We start from the raw sequence: 19,322 nt of genomic DNA, 5'->3' as shown, positions 1-19,322 counted from the left end.
ATTAAAAAAACCTACAGTATTTGATGGCAGAATTTAAAAATAAAAAAGATATGTAATGCTATTTACAACTTCCAGAAATCCAAGCATCTTTGTAAATTTTTATAGTGACCTATTGCCTATAATAAAAAATAGATATGAAGATTATTATTACATGTGCGTCGCTAACATCGTTGATGAAGTATCCTATACACATTGCAATGCAAGATGTAATGATAACCTGAGAGAATTGAAACAAAACAGAAAGTATTGTATTGTGTGATTCAAAACTAAGTTCAAGGCTCCAACCCTATACACAAAATAATTATTCATCATTCCTCAAAAATAGCATCACGTGGCAGGAAATGACAGAATCGGAACTAATGGAAAGGATTGGCTCATACTTGAGTGGAAAAATAGATTTGGCTCCATGTGTAAAGCACTTGCTGTACAAGTAAGAGTTCAGACACCCATAACTCATAAAAGGTCAGCTTGGTGTGTAATTCCAGAACTCAGGGGGACACTGGCCAGCTACAGTAGCCATAGGGAGAGACTCTTGCTCTATAAGCAAAGTGGAGGGTGATGGAGGTAGAGTCCTAACATCTGCTTCTGGCCTGTAGACAAAAGCACACACACACACACACACGTGTGTGCCCCTCACACATGTTAACCCACTTCTATGCACCCATGAATATCATACACATACACGTGAAAACAAAACACAGACAAATATAAGGAAGTGCATGCATATTACACTCAGAACAAAAGGGTACAATTCTTTCCTGAGAAGGGCCAGACACTAAATACTTATGGCTTTGCTGACCATGAAAGATCTTTCATGTTGACTTGGCCCTACTGCTATAGGTGACATATAATTGGAGAATGTGGATATTTTCCAGTAAAAGGATGCTTTTAGTTGGACATGTCTTATCTCCCAAGGATGCATGTGTTAAGAGATTTGGTCCCCAGTGTGGCAGTGTTGAGATGATAGACCTATTTAAAGTGGGGTATCTATAAGTCATTGGGGATGTGAACTTAGAAGGGATGAGGAGACCCTAGTATGTCTCTGGCTTCCTGGTTCATGATAGAACTGCTTGCTCTATCACATTGTGGCACCATCAATTCATTGTCATCTATCACACTACACTAGGCCACTGTAGAGAGATCTCCTCACCACAGTTATGCTGAAATAGTGTTATGCTCTTGAACCCCCCCCCCAAAAAAAAAGAACTATGAATCTAATGAGCTTATAGCTTAAAGGTTGGACTTATTCAGTTATTCTGTCACAGTAACAAAAAAAATACCCCTGACCAACACAAATTTTATTTACAAAATTACGTTATAGATGACTGGCTCATAGGGCCTCGCAAACCCTGGACCAACAATCAGGGAGCCTGTCTGACTAGGCCCTCTGCATATTTGCTAAGGCTAAGAAGCTTGATGTTCTTGTGATACTCCAAACAGGACAAGCAGGGGCTGTCTTTGACTCTTTTACCTACTTTTGGGACCCATTTCCTCCTACTGGGTTGCCTCTTCTAGCCTTACTATTATGGGATGTTCCAGTCTTATTGGTACTTGATACGCTATGTTTGGATGATGTCCCTGGGACGCCAGCTCCATTTTGAAGGGAAATGGAAGAGGAGTGGACTAGGATGACAGGGAAGGTGGGAGAGAGGGCTTGGGAGGAGAGGAGGGAGGGGACACTGAGGTTTGTAATATATGAAATAATAAATATAACTTTTAAAAAATGTATGTTGTAGGTAGGTTTCCCCAAGGCCTGGCTTACTCTGATCACATGACTGAATCGCCATAATTTTGTAAAGATAAAGGAATTATGACGCTGAAGTCTTTTAACCTGGAACCCAGTTAAAAACATGCCCGGGGTTAAAATTTATCATGGACCAAAGAGAAACTCATTGGCTTGCAGTGCCATTCCATAGCTGCCTCCTGAACTCACTGAGTTGGCCCTGCAGAGGACAGACAGTCTTTCTTATTTGAATTAAATTTTTTTAACCTGTGTCTATATTTATGATTTTTCTATACTTCTAGCATTTGAGTTGTCTTAGAGCTAAAATGGTAGCTAAGAATCAAGCCCTGTACCCTGCCCCAACCTTCTGCCACAGGTTCCCTCCTTCACCAGTCCCTCCTTCTGCAGGGAAATTCCAGGACTAGAATCATAGCCCTAGAATATGCAGTGCTATTTTTAATATATTTTTCATTTTTCCCTGAAAAGCTCCTTTTAAAATACCTAACTAGAACTTTAAAGGTATTTTATAAAAAACTTAAATTGGTGGGTTTTAAGCATTTTTTCAAACTTATGGTGATTTGTGAAACTTAATATTTATGAGCCAATCTATCAAGCTAGATGCTTTAAATATAATTTTTCTGCAATTAATATAAAATGTGTTCATTTTTAAGCTTTCTTCTCCCAAATCCATAACTATTAATTATATTCCCTTATATTTTATAAACCTTTATTGGAAGTACTTAAATCATTTGTGCAGAAGATGTACAGCCAGGCAGCCTGGTACTCCCTCATTCTCTGGTTTGTGGAGTAACAGCTTAATCAATGGCATTTGCTGGCCTTGTCTTCTGCCCACGAGTATGACACGCATTATAGATGTCAGGACCACCAGGAACAACAGCTGCCGCAACTTACCACAGCTCTCTGAAAACAGTGTGTTTCAGAAAAATGAGTGTCATGTGTAGAATTTTTATTGCTTTCAAAAGTAGAAAAGCAGAATGCTTTTCATTTATTTCCATGCCAGTCAGAAACTACAGACTTAAACGAAAATCTTTGCCTTTCACTTTCTGACGTCACAACACCAGATCCTTACAACGTAAATTTAATTACAAAGTGATGGAACCTGATGAAAGGAGACATTATGAAACCTTCAGGGAGATCAACTCCAGAGCTTGGCTTGTGTCTGAACCACTTCCCGGTAAACAAAAATAAAGGCGAAACTCAAGTCTGAAGAACTTCAGAAATGGCCCAAAGCAGGAAAGGGTCACTTTCTGTCCCTGCGTCCACTTCCTCCACGACCCAGACAAGTGGGTGGACCAGCCCTGCAGATGGCGAGCTACACAGAAGCTCTTCAGCGGCTGCGCAGAGAATGCTGGCTAACCCCTTGGCCAACTTCTGATACACAGACCAAAACTCTCCCGCAAGGGTCAGAGGATATCGATGAACTACACAGGAAAACGGCATACTCTATCTCCCAACCATAACAGCTTCTGGTCTAGCTTACCGCTTCCTCTAATTATGGTTATTCCCACAGTCGGGTGGGAGACTGCTTTAAAATACTCCACGTTTCCTGGAATTTACCACCCACATAATATTTGATCTGGTAACCAGATCCTAATTAGCATATTGGTAACATTGCATAGATTTTAGAAATCAGAAAGTAGGAAATATGTGTGACATATTGGCCTTGTGACTTAAAGTCAGTTTCATGAATCTAGTTACATGGGCTTCAAACTCAAATCTATAGAGGGAGTGATATTACATGCACGGCGTTGCATTAATTAAGACAGCATCTACCTAATAGATGTCAGATTCTCTAGACAAGAGAAACATGTATCTTAGTCATGTGATACCTAAAACCAAGGTCTACGGTCAACAGACAACATACAGTAGGTCCTTTCTGCCACTAAACTTTCTAAAAATGCTTCCCAAATCCTCCCATTTGGACAAACTGTGAGGCTGATAAAGAGGAAAACTAGCCAGGCGGTGGTGGCGCACGCCTTTAATCCCAGCACTTGGGAGGCAGAGGCAGGCGGATTTCTGAGTTCGAGGCCAGCCTGATCTACCGAGTGAGTTCCAGGACAGCCAAGGCTATACAGAGAAAGCCTGTCTTGAAAAACTAACAAACAAACAAACAAAAGAGGAAAACTAGAGGTTCTTCTATCTGGGAGTGAAAACATATCCCACCGCCAAGAACTAATCACATCGAGATGCAGGAAGGCTGGAAAGTGGCATCAGCTCCACGGCCCACTTCCTGGAAGATGATGCAGTGATGCAGCGCTGATACAGCAGCTGTCCCTGCTACCATTGTTGTGTTGGGTATGAAGTGGGGTTCAGACACAACGACACAAGGTTGGAATGTGCCTTTCTCCATGGCCTCTGTTAAAATATCAACAATTCACCTTTGCAGGGTCAAGAAAAGTAGTCAAGGTTATTGCATTACGTATTCAGCACGAAGTTCATATCAACCCACAGTGTGCAAGAGTATGCTTGGCATTGGTTATTCACAGCAAATATACAGTGATATTCTCTCATGCTCTGTAGCTCATGACCCTTTCATGTCATGGCCCTTCTGCTGCGTGACATACGTGGAAAAACAAAGCTTTTCATTTGTAGTAGATCTGAGCTTGTCAGACAAAACTATCAATTTTATCAATTCACATATAATGTCATGTGTTCACATGGGGTAGTATGCATACATGGAGTAGTATACACACATGCATGGACTAGTGCCCACACTTGGGATATATGCCCACATGGGGTAGTATGCACACATGTGCTATATACACACATGTGCTAGTGTGCACACAGGGGGTAGTATGCACATGTGTTAGTGTGCACACAGGGGGTAGTATGCACATGTGTTAGTGTGTACACACGTGTGTATACAGCATATGTGCTAGTATGTACACATGGGGTAGTGTACGTACATGGGGTAATATGCAAGCATGTGTTAGTACACACTCATGGGGTAGTATGCACACATATGGAGGTCAGAGGACAAGCTCAGGCTTAGTTCCTCCGGTGCTGTCTACATTTTTTGAGACAGGGTCTTTCACTGGCCTGGAACTCAGCAAGCAGGCTAAGGCAGCCAGAGAGTCCTGAGGGAACAACTGTCTGTAACTCCCCAGTGCTAGAATTCCAACCCTGAGCAGTGATGGATGGAAGGATGGCTTTCTTTGTCTTTGCTTCTTTGTCTCTTTGTTTCTTTCTTTGTTTCTTTTGTCTGTTCATTCGCCCCCTCCATCCTCCCACCCACCCCCACCTTGGCAGTGAGGGCTCTGTAGACTCGGTTCAGATCTTTCCGCTGAAAAGGCAAGCTATCTCCCAACCCTGCCATGCATTTTCAAGAAGTGAGCAGACCTCACAAACGGACAGGACAGAGATAGTACTTAGCTTCTAGTATAAGAATTGAAAAAAAAAATCAAGTTATTATGCAAATAAGATAGTTGTTAGGAATACTTGATTTAATGCACCTTCTAAAAAATTGTTCAATATATAAGTCTCATAAAACACGTAAACTTGTCAGCATTGTAGTTATTATTTTGAATATCTCGGTTTTGAATAAGCAAAGGTAGGTTTGGGGTTGTTTTTTTTTTTTTTTTTTTTTTTTTTTACCACAGAAAGAAGTAAATGCCTTGTAATTACACAGAAATATTTACAAAAAAACCAAGCAGTGTAAATTGTCTTGAGGGTGGTCTGGGTGGAGAGCACAGCCTTGGAGACAAATTTCATCCTGTGTGGCTCCTCGGCAACTTACCTGGATACAAAGTGAAATTTAAGGTTTATCTGAATATCATGTCCATGGGTGCTTGGAAATGCAGAGGGAAGGAGTGAAGGAAGCAAGATCTAAAAACAGCTGGGGTCACGGTCAGCTGCAGAGGCCTGATCGGATCAGCAGTAAAGCTGCCCCCAAGCCACAGACTCCCTTTCCAGGAAAGAAACAGACCAACCTCTTCGGTTCCAGCCTCCTACTCATGGGACAACAGAATCTGACCCACATTGAGAAATGCCTGTAGAAAATCTATATTGTGGGAAGTCAGAGCATAGTTTCCAGCACATGGTAGACTGACAGTAAAGTCATTTGTTGAGAGTGATTTAATGCTTTTAAAAATACCATTTTGGGGTTTGCAGGATGACTAAGTGAGTAAAGGAATGGCAGCCTTGAGGAACAACACCCACGTTAGACCTCTGGCCTCCACATGCACAGCACACACGTATGTGCACACACATGTGTACACACACACACACATACACACACAGACAAATGTTAAATGAAATAAAAACACAGCTTCATTGTCACTAGTATTATAGTGTTCCTTTGTTTTTATCTCCATTTAAAGTACAAGAAAGCGTGCATGATATTTTACAATGAATAAATATCTCAGCTTTTCAGCTTCTTGGTGGCTACTGTCCTGTTAGTGGCTCTCTGTGTCAGAATTCACCCTTCAATTTGAACGTCTCTGGATCTAGCTGCAGTTTATTGCAGTGACCTAATCGTTCCTCCTCTTGTAAAGTCGATATTGCATTTTTCAGAAACTTAAAAGAAACACAAAATCATACAAGTTTAGAGCTGAAACTGACTTTGAAATAATCCAGATCAATACTGTCAAGGAATGAACCAGTGGAGGAATTTCCCAGGATCCTCTAGGAAATGGGAGAAAAATGTGAGAGTTATTTTCAATGGGATCCAGAAAAGATGGTAAAGATGGGGCTTTATGAAAGCAACAGAAAAAAATCCATCAGGAGTCACCTGAACTGCATAAGAATAACGTACATTTTATGACAGAAGATTAATTTATTCCTTCACTGAATGCATATTGACATATAAGCTGCAGAAACACATCATAGAACTTATATTTTATTAAAGATTCAAACACTAAAGAAAACTATCAAACTTGGGTTGCAATTATTTATGTCCTGTATTTGTCGGGAAGAGAGATATTAATGCTGTTATTCCTCAACAACAGTCAAAAAAGAAAATGCCTCTAGGAAAATGGAATTTGAAAACATCCACCTTAGCCTCTTTCTTGGGGTCCAGATTTTGTCTCTTTCTCTTTTGGTTTGTTGTTGTTGTTGTTGTTGTTGTTATACACTAAGACAGTCACATTCTTATATTACCTTATATTAAATTGCTTAAACATCAAATTTTCACAAGTATTCTCTTATGTTTCTGTCCCTTCATACATTCTTCATAAATCTGTCATTATCACTTATTGCTACAATTAGCTATCTGCACAAATGAGAGCCTGTGGCTGCCAGACGTTTATCTAGCTTCTTGTCAGAAGCAGAGACCTCCGTCTTCAGAATTTCTGTAATTACCAGTGCCTGCCTCATTGTTGCTATTGGTGTACAGTTCTCTGCTCCTATGATGGATGCTGGAAGGGGAGACTTCCTTTCGAGTCAAAACCCACAATGCTCTTTCAATGACAGTGTAGACACAGGATGGTGACCATGAGCCTCTCTGTCCACATCCCAGATTTTCCTTCTCAACCACGCTTCCTTAACCCCAGTGACTGCACAAGTTTCAAATGTGGTTTCATTTTCATGAGTATCCAGCCTATCAGGATAGGAAAATATCATTTGAGAAAATAAATCTATTTTAAGGGAACTTCCACGTGAAGAACGTTAAAGTATCCCCATTGTGAATAATGACAAATAAATGAATGAATGAATAAATAAATAAATATTAGAAAGAGAAACTATCTCAATGGTAGAGCACACTACAGAGACTGTTTCAGTGTAGAACAGGAAGAATCAGGACTCCTTCATACACTGCTGGGGGGAGTATGAATGAGTGTAATCACTTAACTGTAGAAATAAGCAGTCAGTATGGGTCTTTCTAAGACAATCTAAGAGGGCGAGGTGCTGTCTTTGCCATGTATTCACTTAGGCAAGGTGGTGGTGCACGCCTTTAATCCCAGCACTAGGGAAACAGATGTAGGTCTGAATTTGAGGCCAGCCTAGTCTACAAAGCAAGTTCCAGGACAGCCAGGACTGTTGTTACACAGAGAAACCCTATCACAAAACAACAATAACAACAACAACAACACCCCTAAAAAGTAGAAAGACCACACAGCACAAATATATTATGTGCTCCATTTGACACAACACGGAAGTACCTGCAGCTCATATTTACGGCAGCACTATTCATAGTGGTCAAGTTATAAACTCAGCCTAGATATCTATCGACAGATGAACAGTTAAAGAAAATGTGGTGCGTGCTATAAAATGAAATACAACTAGAGATCACCATCTTAATCAAATAAGCCAGATTCATAAGGCAGGCTCACGTGTGGAGCCTTGCCTTTGTATAGAAATGTAAGCCACACATAATAAGGATTCTAAGTTAATACACTGTAAAGGCATCTACATATCCAAGTACATTGCTGCACTGTTCACAAAGGCCAAAAAAAAATGGAACTAACCTAGATGAACCATGGATGAATGAATAAAGAAAATGTGGTACACGTACACAATGGGATTTTACTCAGTTATAAAGACCGAAATTATGGTATTCATAGAAAAATAGATGAGAGTAGAGATTATGTATGTTAAAAGAAAAATACACAAGTATAGATTTAAGTTTGTGTGTGTGAGATATGTGCGCCTATGCGTCTGTCTGTGTCCCCGTGCATGTACATTGTGTGTGTGTCTGTGTGCCTGTGTGTGTACCTGAGTGTGTCTGTGTGTCTATGTGTCTCTGTGTGTTATTGTGTGTGTCTGTGTGTATGTATCTGTGTGTGTTTGTGAGCCTGTATGTGTATATCTGTGTGTATGTGTTTGTTTGTGTTCACCTGTGTATGTGTGTATGTGTATATGTGCCTGTTTATGTATGTGTGTATACCTGTGCATGTATGTGTGCATGTGTGTGTCTGTGTGTGCATGTATTTGTGCATGTGCATGTGTGTGCCTGTGTATGTGTGTGTGCTTTGTGTGTACCTGTATATGAGTGCCTGTACATGTGTGTGTGTGCATATCTATGTGTATGTATGTGTTTGTGTGTGCATGTGGGGGGGGGGGGGAGAATGTGAAGGTAGAAAGGGACCCTGAGAGAAGAGGAAGAAGTTTAAAGGAAGCAGTGAGATAAGATGGAGAGTTGATGGAGTTGATGCTACTTATTAGGAAACCAAAAGGGAAGACTGTTTGGGAGACCAACAAGAGGGAACAAGAGAGGACAGAGAAAAAGTCTGGGGAGAAAGAATAAGAACAAAGCATAATGATATACATGCATGAATATCACAGTGAAACCTTTCTGTGCTCTAAAACATATAGATTAAAGAAAAAAACTTTGAGGTCAAAGTTTTTTTCATTTGTTTTAGTTCAAAACTGATAATTACCCATGTAAGACCACCTTCTATAAGACCATCTTCTATGATACCACCTTCTATAAGAAAGATCACCTTCTCAGAGGTGGATTTTGTTGTCTGTGGCACTAAACAATGGGATAAAAGAATTTATATTATTTCTTAGTGGTGTTTGTAAAACATACTATTTCCATGTCTGAATCTAAAAATCTCACCCTTTAGTCTCCTTTCCATAAACTAAACTTCTGACAGATTAGTTATGGTGTCAAGACAATTCCAAGACATCTGAACCTTTATTTGGGGACAAAATGAATACATATAGCTGAGAATGCTGTACTATATAGAATCTAGTTAGAAACCTCCAGATAAGGTGAATGTCAGTATAATAAAATTTCCCATCAACTTAAATGGCATTAAACACTTAACTTTTCCAGTGATGTGGGAATTTTTTATGTAAACAGGAGAATAACAATGTTCTTTATGTTTCCATGTAACTTCTTATGGTGTTTACATCACACTTACGGTTTTAAGATCACAAATCACTCTTTGCAACTAAACTTCTTTATTTCCACTGACAGGATTCACAAAGAATGTGTGTGTTTCAGACTTTGCTCCTACCTACCAGCTGTTAGCTAAGCCTGAGACTTGGAAATACAAGAGCTAACTGACAGTGCTGCGTTTAAATTGTTTAATGTGTGAATTCTAAACAATTGGAAAATCCCACTCAGGAAAAATGTAAGCAGCATAGTTGAATTCAGAAACCAAAAGCACGCGCCTCAAGTCAGAAGGGCGTTTTGTCCTCTGTTTTGCAGAATTGCTCCCAGCACAAAGTGCCTCATCCTCAAGGTCGCAGACACTCAAAGCTGGTGTGAGTGTAGGAAGGGGGAAGCAGACAGTCCTGTCTGTCGACCTGGGATTGCTGAAGGGATCAACAGAGCGGGACAGGGGTGCTTTGGTTTTCAGGGTCCCTGGCCCTGGTTCCCAACTGGGTCATTGCTGAGAAATACTTCCCTACTCGGCATTCTGGGAAACGGGGTGTATACAGTCTGCCTCTAAGGATGTTTTACTTTGTTGAATCAGAAAAATCTTTGAAGCCTTTGAGTCTGTCGCCGTTTCTAGAAATGCTGCCATCGTGTGGCACTTGGGAGTAACAGAGTCCTGGAAGGGTCATATGGTTCAGCTCGAGATGGCGCAGCTCCAGCAAAATCTATTCCTATACCTCCCGATTCCTGTTGAATCATTCCTGTGGGCGCAGGGTAAGCTGCAGTGAGCACTGTGGACTGCTTGTTGCCTTAGGATTTGTGGAATTTCCCTGCAAAACACTGAAAACACAAACTGATGTGGGTGTTGTGCTTAAGTGGCAAAAAGACGTTTTTTAAAAAAAGGAATAAGAAGTCTGTTTTTACAACTTTATAACCTGTGTGATTTATATTTGATAGTCATAGGTGTTATCTTAATAAAGCCTGTGATAATGACCTCCAAAGTAATAATATTAATTCATTTAGAATACATTCGTCAAGAGATAACCCAAATGCTCACAACAGCTTTGTGCTAATTAGTTTAACCCTGTAGAAGATTACTTAATCTATATTTATATTTAAAGCAGGATTTTCTAAGTAGCACTGATGGCTAATACAACAAAGGTTTGACTTAACTTTAATCTCAATTACTGCATGCCTCTTACACTGGAGATGTAAGGTAATAAGTCCTGTGTTCTCCATTTCAGGTAAGGGAAGAAAAGACATACTTGCAGGACAACATTAAATATTTAAAGCAGTCTGTTTCACCTAAATTTTATCCCATTTGAATACTTCTTAACTATTCAGTAATGTTTTGTTAATACAAATATTAAAATCTTTTTAAGTAGCCAACCTTATATATTCTAGAAAATAAAACTCAAAAAAGATAATCCAGAAATATAAGTTGTGTCTTTAAAAATATTCAGAATATGCTTTAATGTGTATAGCTTAAAGATCAATTCAAAGACATCACAAATCACGGCTCCTTGCCTCTGCTGAAGATTTCTGTAATAGTTACTATACATGTTCTTTAGCATGTGGGGGAGCGGGGTTAGTGTATGTACACACACTAATCCATTGTCCTGTACTTTGGCTAAGTGACTTGTCCAAGGTCACAAGGGCATTGGTTACAGAAGGGCTGAAAGGCAGAGTCTGGCTCCTGCAGCTTCTCTGGCCAGCAGGCATTCTGCTCTCACTTACAAACTGCTTGCTTAGGCAGGCTCTATCCAGAGTAGCCATCTCTTCTGTTCTATGTGGCCATTATAGTTTAGATAGCATCAGAACCAGCACTCCCAGCTGCTCCAACAGAGCAACGAGGTTCATGTCTCTAAAGGTCAGTGGAGGCATGAGAGGAATTCAGGGTCACTGTGTGGTCTGTGCAAATGGCAAGCTGCTGCATAGCTCAAGTGTCAAAACTGAGACGTTAGTTCGTTTTGTTTTGAGGTTCTGTTTCTTTTGTGAAAGGGTCTCACTGTTGCCCAAACTGACCTGGAACATAGTATGTAGCCCAGGCTAGCCTCAAACTCATGGTGATCTTTTGGAGTAAGAAACTGAGCCACGGTACACCAGTCAACCTAAGCTACTAAATACAAAGGCAAAAGGGGAGGTTCTGAAAATTCTGCCGAAACAGCAACTCTCTAGTGTTCAGTAAGACTGAGAGAATCAAATAGTGTATCCATGTGGCTTTTATCTGTAACTTAGATAGAAGGAAAATCCATACCTTTCATTCCCATTTATGTTTTTCCACTAATTCAGTAACTATAAACAAAATCTCTATGAGGGTGACTTACTCTTCCCTTCCTTATGGATCCCTGATGCTCTTCCGGGACTCTAAATGCAGTCTATAAATGAAAGGGGTTGCTAATGACATTGCTCACAAGTAATGCTTTGTGTGTGTTTCCTTTTCTTCCTTTTTTTTTTTTTTAATCAACCACAAAACCAGAGGGGGAAGTGTAGGAGCAGGTGGGCGGGGCAGTGGCAAAAACCTCATGACACATCAACTCCGCCTCCTGGTTGGTGGAGACTGTCTGGAACAGCATTTAAATTCTGGGAGGTCTGAGCTACCAGCAGCTCGGACTGAAGGCGCCAAGCATCAGCATCTTTGGCTTTGCAGTCTCCTGCGGCATTCGGCATTCTCGGAGGAAGCAGCTAAGGTAAGCCTGCAGTGGCCGGGGAGGCTGCAGTACTCCTGGCTGAATTCTGACGGTGAGTCCAGAGAACATTCTTTTAACAGTAGTACTTGTTAGTCACCCTCGCACTATTCTGATCTTTTTGAATAAGCTGGTCAAGAACATTGCAGGCTTCCAGGTATTTTCAAAGTCGGTTGGATGTAGAAGTTAAAAATAAAACTACTTGGTCCTTTAAAGGACAGAAAGAACTGCTACTAATCTCTCTCTCTCTTCCCCCCCCTCTCTCTCACTGTTTGTGTGTGTGTGTGTGTGTGTGTGTGTGTGTGTGTGTGTCACACACACAATGTAAAGTTCTATGTATCTTTGGAACAAATGTGTGCATCATTTTCAAGCGGCTGGATGACTGTGGAGATCAGTAAGAGAGAATCCTCTATATTTATATAAACCAGATATTGCTATTTTTAGTGAACTGTCTCACTTCAAAAAAGATCCTTCTAATGTCTTGCTTCTGCACCTGCCTTTTACACTTTTCACTAAGGTCGCTGTGTGATAACAAGGAGACTCATCGTCACGCACAGAAAAGCTGTTGCCTGCTCTCAGTGGGTTTTTTTTTTTTTTTAATATTCCAAATAGAATATCTTACTCAGTTTCAAAGATATGTTTGTTTCTTTTGGCTTTGTATCACTTTCTTAATAATGTAAGTTAAAAAATCACATTTGAAATGCAAATTGGAAAATGAAAAACGCAAATTTTATTGTTCTATTTTCTTTTTACTTTTCTTTCTTGGAAAAAGTACTCTCATGGTAGTTCACTATTTTAATTATGAACCTTCTGTGAAACTGGTCTTAGATGTGGAGAGCTGGAGACATCAGATAGTGGGGGGATAAGCTCTGGGACCCCAGATGTAACGTTTGGATGAATAGAGCTGCGGAATTTCCCTTTCCCTTGCTAAGGATGGGAGGTAGAGAGAAAGAAAAGGCACACAGATATTGATTCAAAAGCCTACACACTGAAATTTTCTCTGAGATATAGAAAGATTCCATAAGTTGTTGGTGGTTTGGTGTGGTGGTGCAGAGTGTGTTTGAACCTGTCAAGACATTAACTGTGACTCACAAAATATGTTGCAGGACCAACTACAACCATGAAATTGGCAGTGATTTGCTTTTGCCTGTTTGGCATTGCCTCCTCTCTCCCGGTGAGTATAGCTGAATCTTAAAGAGTATTCTTGACAGCAAATGAACTTGAGCTTTAACACACTCACACACGTTTACCCGTCACTTTTCTGTCTTAAAGGTGAAAGTGGCTGATTCTGGCAGCTCGGAGGAGAAGATGGTAAGCACCTCTGGGTTGATCATTTAACTGAAAAATGTTTGCCAGCATCGCAAAAGTTGCTGGGAACAGCATTTTATTCGTTGCTGTTTTATTTATCTATATTATCAGGCCTGCTTATTTCAAAGTACTTACTATATATTATAGACAGAGACAGTAGCAAATATGTCATTGTTTTTAATAAACAGATTCTCTCATAATTAGATTATTAACATAATAAAAGCATGTTCTGGACTCTTGCTACTTATATAAAGCAGGTCCCACGACCTTGAATGATTCTTTCTTTGCTGAGTCAGCGTGCTTCTCTAGAAGCAGAAGATCCCACAGGCTGAGATTAGAACGTCACTCAGATGTCAGCTGGAGCTGATCATATGACTATGATATTTACAATACTGCCCAAGATATTCACTAACAAGTCCATCGTGAAAAAAAAAAAAAAGTCCATTTATGCTGTTTGAATCTACTGTGCATATTAGCTGACTGTAGACTATATTTTTCTAAACAAGAATGAAAGCCAAACCAGTACCCTCACATGTTTCAACACAACACCAGCAGCATTGGTGTACCTGTTCCTCCACGATAGGTACAAACATGCTGGTCAAACACAGACCTCATGTTCACACAGAGTTCAGTTCCAGATGAACAGAATAAAGGCCATTGTAGAACTTCACTGCACCTTCATTGCTTAGCAAAGAGAGTCAGGGAAACATTGGTACCCAGGATGTATAAGACGGTGGTGGGGTGGAGGGGCTGCCTGTTTTCCAACAGTCTTGAGAACACAGATGTTGAATTACAATAACAGAATGGGAAAATTAAAATTTCTATACAGGAGAGAGATCATAACTGGTACTTTAAAAATGTGACAAAAGAAATATTTTAAAATACAGGGATGCATTTTTTAAAGGCATAACCATATCATAGGTCATCAAATGGTATTTAGGGTGTCACTGAAGAGCTCAAAAGTCAGTATTCTAGAGTCTCAGAGATGTATAAGCAGAAGAAAATATGAAAAAGCCTCTAAGCATCTACTCCTGAAGATGATCATTCATTTATGTTAAGATTATGGCTTACAGAGCCCTGCATTTCTTTTTTAATAATAACAAATGTATACTTGTTTTTGAAATAGCTTTACAGCAAACACCCAGATGCTGTAGCCGCATGGCTGAAGCCTGACCCATCTCAAAAGCAAAATCTCCTAACCCCACAGGTATTGCTTTTGTTTTGTTTTGTTTTGTTTTGTTTTGTTTTGTTTAATTTCTCAAAACTGAAGAACTGGGCTGGATAAATGGCACAGTTGTTCTTACAGAGGACTGGGTGTTCACTTCCCAGCACCTAGATATCAGCTCACATCCTTCTTTAACTCCAGTTCCAGGGAGTAATCTTCTGTTGTAGTCTTTTGATCTCCTAGAGGCACAGCAGGCACATGGTGCACTGCTACACACACAAGCAAAACCCTTGCACACACAAAATAAAATAAACAAATGATAAATCAACAAACCCTAAACTGCTGGTGTGCAGCTACTAACCAAGCCACACAGGTCAGGTAGCCAGATCTTCTCACTTAGAGGTAAGTGAGTGTCTAGAGGACCAATGGATACTCTGTATCCATTGTAGCTTTTGTATCCATTGTATCATCCGGCAGGCTGAAAAATGACACCTGCTTTAGGTTGAAAAGGGTAACTTTAGAGTTAGACAGCGGATCATGTATGTTGTGTGCTGAGCGTGCATGTGTGCTGATATGTGACCTTCCTTCTCTAGAATGCTGTGTCCTCCGAAGAAAAGGATGACTTTAAGCAAGAAGTAAGTTCTCACATTCACTGGGACCCACTTTTAGGAACCCCGAAGAAGCCACTGCATTATTTTCTTCAGATTGTCAGTTCATTAGCAAGTATCCCAGTAAATCTCCATTCAAAAGCTTGCTTAGAAGGGCGCTGTGTTCATTCATCACCAAAATACACAGGTTCTTCAGAGAAGTTTAGTGTTACAGAAAGTGCCTACCTGCGCCTGCTATTTGAAACTTTAAGCCTCTTATAATATGAAAATATAAAAAAGTTTAAAGATATTTTAACTAATATTTGAAGAGCATATCATCAATGCTTAACCAAGCCAAGATATTTTACTTTAAAATGTTTTTGTTAATATTAAAGATTATCTTGTAAGCGTTCTTTCCCTATTTGCTGAGCAAATAAATAAAACTTTCCCTTAAGAGTCGATTTAAACATAGAAATAATTTCTGATAAGGAAAACTAGATAAAAGAACTATGACATTTGCAGATTTTTAGTTCAATAGACTTTAATCCTAGTTCACTGTATGGATTTGGGCTATAGTCTGTATACTCGTGTATAACAGAGCCATTTAACTATCCTCGATAATAGGAAGGCAATGATAGATTTTTTTTATCTCTATGTTAAGATACAGATGATCTGATGTCTTGGGAAATTATGTTTCAGACGAAAAAATTCAATCTAACAATTATTTGAATTTAGTAAATTAATAATGCACACTATTTACAAGGAAGTATATGTAATCAATATGAATGTTTTACTTATAAGTTTGACTTAAAAATATCTAAGAAAATGATATGTTATTTAAAAGGCCAAAAAAAGTGCCTCAGAATGTTATTTCATTTGTTTGTGTGTTAAGAAGCAATCAAGTGGCCTGTTTCATTAGCTTAAAGCTATGGAATGTATTGCAAATGCAAAGACCTTGAAACTAAAATATTTCAACGAAGCTAGCACAGTAGAAAACCTGAGCGCTAATTTACTGAGCCAACTTGATGTTGATTTAGACTCTTCCAAGCAACTCCAATGAAAGCCATGACCACATGGACGACGATGACGATGACGACGATGATGGAGACCATACAGAGAGCGAGGATTCTGTGGACTCTGATGAGTCTGACGAATCTCACCATTCCGATGAATCTGATGAGTCCTTCACTGCCAGTACACAAGCAGACATTTTAACTCCAATCGTCCCTACAGTAGATGTCCCCGATGGCCGAGGTGATAGCTTGGCTTATGGACTGAGGTCAAAGTCTAGGAGTTTCCAGGTTTCTGATGAACAGGTAAGTGATGAACAAACAGGTTTCAAAATGGCTATGGCTTGAGCTCATGTCTAGGAAACCAGAGTCTGCAAATTCACTCACTATTCACCAAGTACTGTGCATTTATTTGAAATTGATCTTTGAATACAGAGCTTTTTTTTTTCTGCTTTAATGGTCCTGTTTAAAGTGTGCATGTCTTTTTAATTTTGCCTATCTCACACAATTCCATCTTTCCATACCCAAAGTCTGAGCAATATTTAAGAGCAATTTATGTTATTAAATAGCTACTTTGGAAAACAGCAATTATTTGTGAAATATAATGGTCATATGTATAATGGTCATATATATATATGATAGAAGCTAAGTGGGTGAGCAGAATTGTAAAGTCACCATTACAATGAGCCCTTAGTCAGGGGTCCGGCCTAGACTTAGTCTTGGTATATACTATTCAGTTCAACTTTCAATGTCTTTTCATCAGAGATAGAACCTTACAGGTTTTATTACACACAGAGATGATATCTCTATTAAACTGGAAATGATTGAGACGAAGCTTACTGGTGAAATACAAAGTACATCCTAGTATTATTTTTCTTCAATCAAAAATTTTAAAATATTTAGTATAGTTTGACCTGAAAGTTAGAAATCAAAGTATTAAGAAGCTCTTATCCATGGCTGTTTATACAATTCTTCAATTTGTTCTTGACTCAGTATCCTGATGCCACAGATGAGGACCTCACCTCCCTCGTGAAGAGCCAGGAGTCCGATGAGGCTCTCAAGGTCATCTCTGTTGCCCAGCATCTGAGCGTACCTGATCAGGATAGCAATGGGAAGACCAGCCATGAGTCAAGTCAGCTGGATGAACCAAGTCTGGAAACACACAGCCTTGAGCAGTCCAAGGAGTATAAGCAGAAGGCTAGCCACGAGAGCACCGAGAAGTCGGATGTGATCGATAGTGCCGAGCAGTCTGACATGATCGATAGTCAGGCAAGTTCCAAAGCCAGCCTGGAACATCAGAGCCACGAGTTTCACAGCCATGAGGACAAGCTAGTCCTAGACACTAAGAGTAAGCAAGATGATAGGTATCTGAAATTCCGCATTTCTCATGAATTAGAGAGTTCATCTTCTGAGGTCAATTAAAGAAGAGGCAAAAACCCAATTCCTTACTTTGCTTCTAGTAAAAACAAGAAAAAATGTTAGTGAGGGTTAAGCAGGAATACTAACTGCTCATTTCTCAGTTCAGTGGATATATGTATGTAGAGAAAGAAATAGATATTTTGGGTCCTTAGCTTAGTTTGTTGTTTCATGCAAACACCATTGTAACCTGAATGCTTTAGCACTTTGCTTCTGTTCTTTCTGTACAAGAAATGCAAACAACAACTGCATTTTAATTATTGTTATTCTTTTATGAATAAAATGTATGTTGAGACAAGCAAATTCACAGAAACAAGCAAAATTAAAAGAGAAACTGTAATGGCCTATGTCACTATAATCTTTTGGTTTTATAATTAGTGTATATTTTGTTGTGATTATTTTTGTTGGTGTGAATAAATCTTGTATCTTGAGTGTAAGGAGTCTGGTGGTATCAATTATTCTTTATTGGTTTCTTACAGTTGTTTTGTAATGCCTATAATTAACCATTTTAATGAACATGCCAAATTCAGTTAAAGTCGTTTAGGGTTTAATAATCAGGGGAATGAGGGTTACCTGGGAGCTGATGGCAGCCAGAACCACAAGGCTCCCTTTTGAAGTATTCTCAACTAGTTATGACATTCACTAACTAAGAGCGAGTGAAAGTTGAAGCTTGGATGAAATCGAAAGCCAGTTGTTATGTTTTCTGTCATTATCCATTAATTTGCTCAGTAAATGTATGGCTTTCTTGCCCTTATGTAACCTTGTGTATGTCTTCTAGCTATCTCGATCATTCTTAGGTAAGAAGCTTTCTCAAGTCTCTCTCTCTATGTGTGTGTGGTTGTGTGTGTGTGTGTGTGTGTGTGTGTGTGTATGTGTGTGTGTGTGTGGTTGTGTGTGTGTGTTTCAAATGAAAACCAACCTTTTCAGTTTCATTCAAACATGAAATTTCAGAAAGATTGCAGTGCCACACATGACTTTAGTCTTTAAAACTAGATATCCCATCTAGAAATCACGAACACAATCCAAATATCCTTCAACTGACAAATGAATAATGAAAACATGGCACTAATATACAGTATATAGAATGCTATTCAGCTTTCAAGGAAAAATAAAATCATAAAATTTGCAAGCAGGTGGATGAAAGTAGAAAAGTATGGAGGAGGGATTCAGACCAAGAAAAATGAACGGTGTATATGCCTATCTGTGGTTCCTAGCTCCAAGTCTTCAGATGTGAATGTATAGCCTGGAGTAATTACAGAAACCAGGAAAGTAAAAAGGGGAAAGGAGTGTTGGGGAGCAATAGAGATGTGGATGGAAGGATACAGTGATTAGGGAGGGGCTGAGATGAATCCAGAAAAAAGTAGGTATAATACCAGTGAGGATGTCTGCAAAGGTCATAAGGAATCCTATTACTATCTACCTACATAAAATCATATGTAATGCACACACACATATTCACACACACACACGTACACATGCACACACACACATGCACACACACACAAATAGTTTAAATGAAAATTTCCCATCTGGGCTGACAATGTTCCCCGTGAGAGCTACAGACCATCAAAAACCTCAAGCCTAAGATGAGATGCTTCTTTTGAGTTGTTGGTCAGGACTGTCCAAGGGACCCCTCCAAA

The 19,322-nt window shown here is 39.5% G+C and overlaps 1 protein-coding gene across 3 annotated transcripts; it reads left to right on the top strand.

Moving 5' to 3' along the window:
• The first annotated feature begins 12,057 nt into the window (after positions 1-12,057).
• Spp1 (secreted phosphoprotein 1) lies at positions 12,058-18,119 on the top strand. Of its 3 annotated transcripts, none has more exons than XM_076926316.1 (7): positions 12,058-12,199; positions 13,303-13,370; positions 13,469-13,507; positions 14,631-14,711; positions 15,263-15,304; positions 16,294-16,572; positions 17,260-18,119. In XM_076926316.1, the coding sequence occupies exons 2-7, from the start codon at positions 13,317-13,319 to the stop codon at positions 17,686-17,688; spliced, it is 924 nt and encodes a 307-aa protein (XP_076782431.1). In that variant the 5' UTR covers positions 12,058-12,199; positions 13,303-13,316; the 3' UTR covers positions 17,689-18,119. The 3 variants fall into 3 exon arrangements, with proteins under 3 accessions (XP_076782431.1, XP_076782430.1, XP_076782432.1); XM_076926315.1 differs by having other exon boundaries at positions 12,099-12,251; XM_076926317.1 differs by lacking the exon at positions 12,058-12,199 and adding an exon at positions 12,753-12,774.
• The last annotated feature ends 1,203 nt before the right edge of the window (positions 18,120-19,322 follow it).

Source organism: Arvicanthis niloticus, chromosome 27 (assembly GCF_011762505.2).
Source record: "Arvicanthis niloticus isolate mArvNil1 chromosome 27, mArvNil1.pat.X, whole genome shotgun sequence".
NCBI lineage: Eukaryota > Metazoa > Chordata > Mammalia > Rodentia > Muridae > Arvicanthis > Arvicanthis niloticus.
Note: the sequence above shows the minus strand (reverse complement) of the source record. Positions and strands in the feature narration are given on the sequence as shown.